The following is an 11,013-nucleotide window of genomic DNA, read 5'->3' as shown; positions in this document are numbered from 1 at the left end:
TCGCTGCCAACTTTGGCGGGCGGGGCGGGGTTTCAAAAAAATGGCGGACGGCGGCTGTCGACTGAGGGGCAGGGGACTGCGATTCCCACAGTGCAACGCGCCGGGAGCGCAGTGGCTTCTGGGATCTGTAGTCCGCCGGGCGGCCGATTGTAACGAAAGCGGATGTGGTCAGAGGGGGTGGGGAAACTACAAGTCCCAGAATCCCCTTGCCCGGCCAGCTGTTGATCGTCTCCACAGTGAGCCGGTTGAGGCGGCTCGGCTCCGCCGGCGTTTGTGTTGATGGCGGCGGCGGCGGGCGGCTCCTCCTCTCCGGCTTCCGAGTGCGGGGCGCTGCGGGGCTTGGCGCAGGCCCCCGCCCGCTCGTACGGCAGCACGGCCCGGCACCCGGGCTCGCCGACATGTCAGAGGCACCTGGAGCACTGGCTGCGGCCCGGAGACACCCTGCAGGGGCTGGCGCTGAGATACGGAGTGAGCGTGAGTAGCCGGCCCGGGGAGGGCTGTGAAGGACCGGGCTTAATCCAGGGCTACTGGTACCGGGGGGGGTGTGCACTGGATTTGATGGAGAGGGTGGGGGCTGGGTGCACTGGATTCAATACAGTGCTATTGATACAGAGGGGTGTGTGCACTGGATTTGATACCGGGGGGCGGTGTGCACTGGATATGACACCGGGGGGGGGGGGGGTGCGCACTGGATTTGATGCCCGGGGGGGGGGTGCACTGGATTTGACACGGGTGTGTGTGTGTGCACTGGATTTGACACGGGGGTGTGTGTGTGCACTGGATTTGACACGGGTGTGTGTGTGTGCACTGGATTTGACACGGGGGGTGTGTGCGTGCACTGGATTTGACACGGGGTGTGTGTGTGCACTGGATTTGACACGGGGGGTGTGTGCACTGGATTTGACACGGGGGGTGTGTGCACTGGATTTGACACGGGGGGGTGTGTGCACTGGATTTGACACACGCGTGTGTGTGCGCGCACTGGATTTGACACGGGGGGTGGTTGTGCGCTGGATTTGACACGGGGGTGTGTGTGTGCTGGATTTGACACGGGGGTGTGTGTGTGCACTGGATTTGACACGGGGGGTGGTTGTGCGCTGGATTTGATACGGGGGGGTTGTGCGCTGGGTTTGACACGTGGGGGAGGGGGTTGTGCACTGGATTTGATACAGTGAAACTGGTACAGGGGTGTATGTGCACTGGATTTGATACGGGGGAGAGCTGTGCACTGGATTCAATACAGTGCTACTGATACAGGGGAGTATGTGCGCACTGGATTCAATACGGTGCTACTAATACAAGGAGTGTGTGTGCACTGGATTCAATACAGGGGTGCACGTGCATTGGATTCAATACAGTGCCACCGGTACAAAGTTGTGTCTAATGCACTGGATTCAATACAGTGACAGCACGGGGTGGGGTGTGTGCGTGGATTCAATGCAGTGACACTGGTACAGGGGTGTGTGTGTGTGTGCCCACTGGATTTCACACGGTGCCACCAGTACAGGTGTGTCTGATGCATTGGATTCAATACAGTGACACAGGTACAGAGGTCACCGCACTGGATTTAAGACCGTGCCACTGGTACAGGGGTGTGCACACTGGATTTAAAGTGACACCGGTGCAAGGGTGTGTGCGCTGGATTCAATACAGTGGCAGCAGTTTTAATATAATGCCGATGTTATAGGGGTGCCTGATGTACTGGATTTAAGATCCTGACAGTGGTACTAGGGTGTCTAATACAGTGGATTAAATACAGTGTCACTTGATATGAGACAATTGAATGCAATATATATTGTCACATTCAGCTGATGAAGTCTACTGATGTTGCTTATTCATTGCATTAAACACAATAAAATTAATTCACTGTCTAACACAATGGATTAGAATATAGCAACTCCCAATGCCGTACTGAATGAGAGCCGTCTTTCAGCTGAGATTTACACCGTTGCCATGTCTGCCCTCTCAGGTGGAGCTAAAAGATCCCATGGCACTATTTTGAAGAGCAGGGGAGTTCTCCTGGTGTCCTGGCCAACGTTTATCCCTCAACCAACACCACAAGGAGTAGTTGAGGCGAATAGCATAGATGCCTTTAAGGGGCAGCCAGATAAGTACATGAGGGAGAAAGGAATAGAAGGATATGCTGATAGGGTGAGACGAAGAGGAGTGGGAGGAGGCTCATATGGAGCATAAACACCGGCATAGACCAGTTGGGCCGAATGGCCTGTTTCTGTGCTGTAAATTCTATGTAATCATTAAAAAACAGATTATCCGGTCATTTATCTCGTAGCTGTTTGTGGGAGCTTGCTGTGCATAATTTGGCTGCCGCATTTCCCTACATTACAACAGCGGGCGCACTTCAAAAAACGAGTACGTTATCGGCTGTGACGTGCTTTGGGACGTCCTGAGCTGGTGAAGGGTGCTCTGCAAACGGAAATTCTTTCTATCCATCCAGAAAGACCAAAGTCCCTTCACTGCCACTTGCATTTAGATGCTAAATCTCTCCAGGGTTTTCGCTTGCACCATTCCATCTGGGAGCCTGTCCCATCTCAGACAGCGCGCAAAGACGAACTTCCTGCTATCAACTGTGTATTTCTCTCGTTTGAACCTCTATCCCCTCGTCCCACTAGCTCGCAATTTAATTTTCCAGATTTTTTTGTTTCCCCCCGTTCCCTCGACGCTGAAAATGATGGAAGATTCTCCAAGTCTGTGATTTCACTGATTTGTTCTGAATGAGTGTTTTCTTGCTGCTGCTGAAATGTGTAATTACTCTGATGCTATTCAGCTTCTCCGCATTAATTAGATAATATGCAACGAAAAGTACACTCCGGGGTGGGAGGAGGGGCACTTCCTCAACAAGGACTCTGTCAGCCGTCCCCATTTTAAGTCATTGCAAAATTTACAGTGCTGTTTTCCCCTGCTGATTTTTGTCTCCTCTTCTCCTGAAGGATTTGAGTCTCTCGCTGTGTGTGGTTCTACATGGCACCAGTCGCCCATTGAGTGCTTGCCAAAGGGACCACTCTACACCTGTGAGCCTGGGCAGCTAGGTGTCGGCAGCCTATCTAATGCACCCGTCTCCCCCTGAGCAGGCTGACCTACATTGGCTCCCGGTCCGGCAGTGCCTCGATTTTAAAATCCTCATCCTCATGTTCAGATCCCTCCGTGATCTGGCACCACCCCCATCCCCAATCTCTGTAACCTCCTACAGCCCTCCGAGATCTCGGCATTGCTCCAATTCTGGCCTCTGGCAATTCCCTTCGCCCCCACCATTGGCGGCCGTGCCTTCAGCCGCCTAGACTCCAAGCTCTGGAATTCCTTCCCTAAACCTCTCCGCCTCTCTCTCCTCCTTTAAGACGCTCCTTAAAACCTACCTCTTTGACCAAGCTTTTGGTCACCTGTCCTAATATCTCCTTATGTGGCTCGGTGTCAAATTTTATCTGATAATCATTCGCTCCTGTGAAGCACCTTGGGACGTTTTACTACGTTAAAGGCATAGCAGGGCGTGCGTGTACACACACACACACACACACACACACACACACACACACACACACACACTCTCTCTCTCTCACTCCAACAGGAGTGGCTGGATTGCCATTGGGTTTGGGTCCTTTTCTATATTTCAGGCGGTCGCAGTTGTGCCTGATTAACATGCACGGCTCCCATTCAGGTGATAACACTGAAGCAGTTGTTAATTCAGCTCCCTTGTTCACTGGGCTCAGTAACCCCTCCCAGCCTGATTTCCACCCCCCCCCCCCCGCCCAAAGCTCGAGGGGGTCCTCAGCGGCCCCTGCTCGAACATAAAGCACATTACAGTCCCTACGGCAAATAGCTGCACATTCGTGGAGATGCGACATGCCCGCTATATGTGGCGGTTGGTCAAACCAAGGCGATGCCATAACTCCTGACGCTGCCTTGAAGCCTCCGCTTTTCCGACATGCTGGAAAACCAGGATGTGTGGAGCTTGGCGTGTTTTCTAACACTTAATTATCGACAGTGCCCACAGCTGATGGAAGCTGCCCAAAGACCTGACTTGGCCTGAAGTCGGCGGAGCCTTTAGATCCAGCTGAGCGCTTACTGAACTGCACGAAATAGTCGGCGTGTTAATACATTACAAGTGAGACCTTTGTATTTCACGCCCATGGTGATGACAAATGGTTAGCCTGATATGGGCAGCAGTCCCTGATTAAACCCCAGGGTCACCAAACAAAAATCATCACAACAACTGCCCCTTTTAGGGCACCACTAATATTGGATGGTCCAATCAAAGTAAAAAGACGTCTTCTTTAAGCGTCAAGTCCCACCAACAACAAAGGGATCCCTTCCCAACGAAATCAGGATGTTATTTTATTATCGATGTCCACAAGACGCTCTCTAACCCTGCGGTGACCACCGATCGCGGAAGACATCAAGGCATGAATTAATGTCGTTGTTTCTCACTCTCACTCTCTCCACAGGATGAGTAAGCGCTTTCCCTTTGCACTAATTATCGGAGGTGACTCCACAATCAGGCCACAGATAGGACCTAACGCTCCCGGGCAGGAATGGCACTCACGGGGAACTTGTGGGATGTGAGCCCCACTCTTCCCCCCGGGAGTGCCAGATTGCTGAGTCACCTCTGTAGTCTTCCCCCTGTGCTGTTCTTGTGCATCTCACTCTCTGAAGGCAGTGCTGTGATATAAGTGAGGTAATGTAATTCTCTCTCTTGAGGCAGTTCAGCTTCCTTTACCCCAGAGAGCTGGGCTCGGCTGTGATGTTTAACAGAAGAAATAGGAGTAGGCCATTCGGCCCCTCGAGCCTGCTCCGCCATTCATTCAGATCATAGCTGATCTTTGACCTCAACTCCACTTTCCTGCCCCGATCCCCATATCCCTTGATTCCCCTAGAGTCCAAAAATCTATCAATCTCAGCCTTGAATATACTCAATGAGCATCCACAGCCCTCTGGGGTAAAGAATTCCAAAGATTCACAACCCTCTGAGTGAAGAAATCTTTCCTCATCTCGGTCCTAAATGGCCGACCCCTTACCCTGAGACTATGTCCCCTCGTTCTAGACTCTCCAGCCAGGGGAAACAATCTCTCAGGTCATCCTGGATTCTTACCCACATCCTTGAAAAGAAAGAAAGATTTGGATTTCTATGGCATCTTTCACCACCTCTGGACGTCCCAAAGCGCTTTACAGCCAATGAAGTATTTTTTGAAGTGTAGTCACTGTTGTAATGTAGGGAGACGCAGTAGCCAATTTGCGCACAGCAAGGTCCCACAAACAGGAATGAAATTAATGACCAGATCATCTGTTTTAGTTGTTGGTTGAGGGTTAAGTGTTGGCCCAGGATACCGGGGAGAACTCCCCTGCTCTTCGAATAGTGGCCGTGGGATCTTTTACATCCACCCTGTGAGGGGCAGACAGGGCCTCAGTTTACCGTCTCATCCGAAAGACGGCACCTCCGACAGTGCGGCACTTCCTCAGTACTGGCAGTGGGAGTGTCGGCCTGGTTTATGTGCTCAAGTCTCGGAGTGGGGGCTCGAACGCACAACCTTCTGACTCAGAGGTGAGAGTGCTACCCACTGAGACATGGTTAATACTTAAAAGCTATTGAACTCTAATTGACCTCCGCCACTGTTTACTTAACAGCAGCTAAGCACTGTGGTCTTAAGGGGACTCTGGTTCACTTTACCATAGGAACAGGAGTAGGCCATTCAGCCCCTCGTGCCTGCTCCGCCATTTGATAAGATCATGGCTGATCTGTGATCTAACTCCATATACCTGCCCTTGGCCCATATCCCTTAATACCTTCGGTTGCCAAAAAGCTATCTATCTCAGATTTAAATTTAGCAATTGAGCTAGTATCAATTGTCGTTTGCGGAAGAGAGTTCCAAACTTCTACCACCCCAGAAGAATAATATATTTTATAATATATGGCTTAACACTCCTGTCCCTATAGAATGGTGATAACATCTTTATCTCAATGGGACTGGAATACTACGGGGAGGAAATAATGCTTCAGTTGTTCAGAGCTTTGGTCAGACTCCATCTGCCATATTGGGTTCAGTTCTGGGCTCCACACCTCAGGAAGGACATATCGGCCTTGGAGGGGGTGCAGCGCAGATTCTCCAGAATGATACCGGGGCTAAAAGGGTTAAATTACGAGGACAGGTTGCACAGACTAGGCTTGTATTCCCTCGAGTTTAGAAAGTTAAGGGGTGATCTAATGGAGATGTTTGAAATGTTAGAGGGATTCGATAGCTCAGATAGAGAGAAACTATTTCCTCTGGTCGGGGGGAGTCCAGAACAAGGGGGCAGAACCTTAAAATCAGAGCCAGGCCGTTCAGGGGTGATGTCAGGAAGCACTTCTTCACACAAAGGGGAGTGGAAATCTGGAACTCTCTTTTCCCCCCCCCCCAAAAAGGCTGTGGATCAATTGGAGCTTTCAAGACTGAGATCGATGGATTTTTGTTGGGTAAGGGGATCAAGGGATATGGAGCAAAGGCAGGTAAATGGAGTTGAGGTGCAGATCAGCCATGACCAAACTGAATGACAGAGCAGGCTCGAGGGGCTGAGTGGCCTACTTCTGTACCTAATGCCTCGGGAGATCTGCTCCTGCGTTAAATGAAGCCCGGTGGCAACTGGGAGAGGCCGTTTTTTTGCTGACGCAGCTTAATTTTTCTTGCCGCAGACAGAGCAGATAAAGAGGGCAAACCGACTCTACACCAATGAATCCATCTTCCTGAAGGAGACCATCAGGATCCCTGCTGCCAATAAGCAGGAGGCCCTCCTGAACGGGCTGAGGCCCGAGGCCATGCCGGAGAAGAGGCCGGGGGAGGGGGCGGGGAGCGACCCCCTTGCGGCTCAGGACACTGGAGGGACCGACAGGCTGGCCCCGGAGCTGTCCGCCTCGGACTTCCTGAAGAGGCTGGACTCCAAGATCTCCCAGTCCAAAGCAGCCGCCATTAAGAAACTCGAAGAAGGAGGAGGAGGAGCAGCAGGGTAAGGTGACGCTGCTCGTTTACACCGAGCGCTGGGAAATGGCCCATTTAGTGACCGCGCTGGATTTAAATCTAGCCCTGAATGAGGTGAAAGATCACCCCCCCCAACCTTGCTTGACTGGGAGGTCCTACATAACGTGTCAGAGAGAATACCCATCTGCTTCGAAGTAGGCATGGACCCCCTGCACTGAAATGTCCCTAATGCGACACTAGTTGGCACTAAATTGGCAAGCTCACTCATAGAAGCCTCGTGCCACACTGATATCGCAAGGCATGTGCTTCTGGGCTTGGGGCTGAGGCAGAATATCGGGAGCTTTACTCTGTATCTAACCCGTGCTGTACCTGCCCTGGGAGTGTTTGATGGGACAGTGTAGAGGGAGCTTTACTCTGTATCTAACCCGTGCTGTACCTGCCCTGGGAGTGTTTGATGGGACAGTGTAGAGGGAGCTTTACTCTGTATCTAACCCTGTACCTGCCCTGGGAGTGTTTGACGGGACAGTGTAGAGGGAGCTTTACTCTGTATCTAACCCGTGCTGTACCTGCCCTGGGAGTGTTTGACGGGACAGTGTAGAGGGAGCTTTGTTCTGTATCTAACCCATGCTATACCTGCCCTGGGAGTGTTTGATGCCAACACTGACCAGCTGAAGTGGGAATGTGATCCATTCCCCAGCACAAACGGCCCTCAACTTGAGTGCAAACATGCCCACACAATTATTGAAAGGAGTATACAGTCTGCTCCTTGGCTCAATTGACAAAGACATCAGATGGCGTAGAACTGAATTAGTTAGGTACCAGGATCGATCCTTAGTCTGTATCTAACCTTACGGAATCAATTAATCAATCAATCACAACAACTTGCATTTATCCAGCGCCTGTAACGTAGTAAAACGTCCCAAGGCGCTTCACAGGAGCGATTATCAAACACAATTTGACACCGAGCCACATAAGGAGATATCAGGACAGGTGACCAAAAGCTCGGTCAAAGAGGTAGGTTTTAAGGAGCGTCTGAAAGTAGGAGTTAGAGTTGCAGAACAGGTTCGAGGGGCTGAATGGCCTAGTCCTGTTCCTATGATGTTCCAATGCCTGTGCTGCGTTATCTGATCTCACCCGGGGGGAAGCAGCTTAGACTGATCTCTGTGTCCCAGGATTCCTTTTCCTGATCACTATCCAGTGACCTATACCCACTGGAAAGTGTGGGTATATTAGAATTACATCAATAGGATGATCGAATGAAACAGCACAGAAGGAGGCCGTTCGGCCCAGCGTGCCTGTGCCAGCTCTTTGAAAGAGCTATCCAGTTAGTCCCTCTCCCCCCTGCTCTTTCCCCCACAGCCCTGGATATTTTTTCCCTTCAAGTATTTCTCCAATTCCCCTTTTGAAAGTTACTATTGAATCTGCTTCCACCGCCCTTTCAGGCAGCGCGTTCCAGATCAGAACAACTCGCTGCTTAAAAATATTTTTCCTCATGTCACCTCTGGCTCTTTTACCAATCACGTTAAATCTGTGTCCTCTGGTTACCGACCCTCCTGCCACTGGAAACAGTTTCTCCTTATTTACTCTATCAAAACCCTTCATGATTTTGAACACCTCTATTAAATCTCCTCTTAACCTTCTCTGCTCTAAGGAGAACAATCCCAGCTTCTCCAGTCTCTCCGCGTAACTGAAGTCCCTCATCCCTGGTACCATTCCAGTAAATCTCCTCTGCACTCTCTCAAGGCCTTGACATCCTTCCTAAAGTTTGACAATAAGACTGAACTTGGCTGTGATGCCCCCCATGGTATGTAAGCTCACACATAAGAATGGCCATTTGTTCGAGGTGCCAGAGGGCAATTTGCGGAATCAATCACCCAGCATTGTCGGAAAAGGAGAGCTTAGAAGACACCCATCACTCTTTTAATGTGGCTTCCCCCTGGATTTATTTGCGTTCCTTAAATAATCTCCCAGAGCCGGTACAGAGATGCCCAGGCAAAGCGAATGGGCATGGCTCCCTTTAACCAGAAGAACGGTAAACTGCAGTGAGCCATCGATTCCTGGTAACCAAAGGAAGGACAGACCGTCCCTTACTGAGAGAATATTAGTTCCACTTGAATCTAATTTTCTCAATTAAGTCAAATTTAATTTCAGGGCACGAGGCCCTTTCGTGTGACCAGGAACAAAATACAAGAGATTAAATATCAGTAGAAGCTTCACCCACTCTTCTCGTGATTCTTTACCCCATCCTGGTTTAACTCGGTCAAAATGCTTGTTCCTCATTCATTTATTTCGATCCGGAGAGTGCTGGAGCCTCAATCGTTAACCTTGCTCTTCCCTACGATTAAGCCGCTCTTTGAATTTGACTGAGTCTTACAATCTTCCCCAGAGAGTTAATATTTTTGGGGGAGGTTTGTGGAAATGTTTTGTTTTTCCCTCTGTGCTGCTCGAGGTGAGGCACGCTGCCGTGAGGGAATAGAAGGTATTCCCACTCTAGTCGCACAGTGTCAGCGAGAAGCACTTCCAGATGCAGAGTAAATGCTCCCACGGGCAGGTACAGCACGGGTTAGATACAGAGTAAAGCTCCCTCTACACTGTCCCATCAAACACTCCCAGGGCAGGTACAGCACGGGTTAGATACAGAGTAAAGCTCCCTCTACACTGTCCCATCAAACACTCCCAGGGCAGGTACAGGGTTAGATACAGAGTAAAGCTCCCTCTACACTGTCCCATCAAACACTCCCAGGGCAGGTACAGCATGGGTTAGATACAGAGTAAAGCTCCCTCTACACTGTCCCATCAAACACTCCCAGGGCAGGTACAGGGTTAGATACAGAGTAAAGCTCCCTCTACACTGTCCCATCAAACACTCCCAGGGGCAGGTACAGGGTTAGATACAGAGTAAAGCTCCCTCTACACTGTCCCATCAAACACTCCCAGGGGCAGGTACAGGGTTAGATACAGAGTAAAGCTCCCTCTACACTGTCCCATCAAACACTCCCAGGGCAGGTACAGGGTTAGATACAGAGTAAAGCTCCCTCTACACTGTCCCATCAAACACTCCCAGGGGCAGGTACAGCACGGGTTAGATACAGAGTAAAGCTCCCTCTACACTGTCCCATCAAACACTCCCAGGGCAGGTACAGCACGGGTTAGATACAGAGTAAAGCTCCCTCTACACTGTCCCATCAAACACTCCCAGGGGCAGGTACAGCACGGGTTAGATACAGAGTAAAGCTCCCCCTACACTGTCCCATCAAACACTCCCAGGGGCAGGTACAGGGTTAGATACAGGGTAAAGCTCCCTCTACACTGTCCCGTCAAACACTCCCAGGGCAGGTACAGGGTTAGATACAGAGTGAAGCTCCCTCTACACTGTCCCATCAAACACTCCCAGGGCAGGTACAGGGTTAGATACAGAGTAAAGCTCCCTCTACACTGTCCCGTCAAACACTCCCAGGGCAGGTACAGGGTTAGATACAGAGTAAAGCTCCCTCTACACTGTCCCATCAAACACTCGCAGGGCAGGTACAGGGTTAGATACAGAGTAAAGCTCCCTCTACACTGTCCCATCAAACACTCCCAGGGGGAGGTACAGCAGTCCCCACGTCCTCCATCTTGCTGTGCTCGAAAGAAAGGTCTTGAACATGTATCATACATTTCACCACATCCCAAAGCAGCTTCCTGCCAGTGAAGTACTTTAGAAGTGCGCACAGCAAGATCCCACAAACTGCAATGAGATAATACGCAGATCATATGTTTTTGGTGTTTAGGCCAGATCATCGGGGACAACTCCCCTGCTCTTCTCCCAATAGTGGCCATAGGATCTTTTACACCCACCTGAGAGGGGGCAGACGGGCGCTGGGTTCAACCTCTTATCCGAAAAGCGGCACCTCCGACAGTGCAGCACTCCCTCAGTACTGGCACCGGGCGTGTCGGCCTGGATTACGGGGCTCAAGTCTCTGGAGTGGGGGCTCGACCCCACGACCTCCTGACTCGAGGGGCGAGTGAGCTGCCCACTGAGACACGGCTGGGCACGTAACCTGGGTTAGCAGTC

The 11,013-nt window shown here is 50.9% G+C and overlaps 1 protein-coding gene across 3 annotated transcripts in view; it reads left to right on the top strand.

Moving 5' to 3' along the window:
• Positions 1 to 217: 217 nt before the first annotated feature.
• lysmd1 (LysM, putative peptidoglycan-binding, domain containing 1) overlaps positions 218 to 11,013 on the top strand; it is a 16,795-nt gene continuing 5,999 nt past the window's right edge. For all 3 annotated transcript variants that reach the window (XM_067975997.1, XM_067975995.1, XM_067975996.1), the window contains exons 1-2: positions 218 to 474; positions 6,677 to 6,987. In XM_067975997.1, coding sequence (XP_067832098.1) covers positions 280 to 474; positions 6,677 to 6,987 — 506 coding nt within the window. In that variant the 5' untranslated portion in view covers positions 218 to 279. The remainder of the gene's footprint in view (positions 475 to 6,676; positions 6,988 to 11,013) is intronic.

Source organism: Heptranchias perlo, chromosome 44, assembly GCF_035084215.1.
Source record: "Heptranchias perlo isolate sHepPer1 chromosome 44, sHepPer1.hap1, whole genome shotgun sequence".
NCBI lineage: Eukaryota > Metazoa > Chordata > Chondrichthyes > Hexanchiformes > Hexanchidae > Heptranchias > Heptranchias perlo.
The sequence above is the reverse complement of the archived record's forward strand: the minus strand, read 5'-3'. Positions and strand labels throughout refer to the sequence as shown.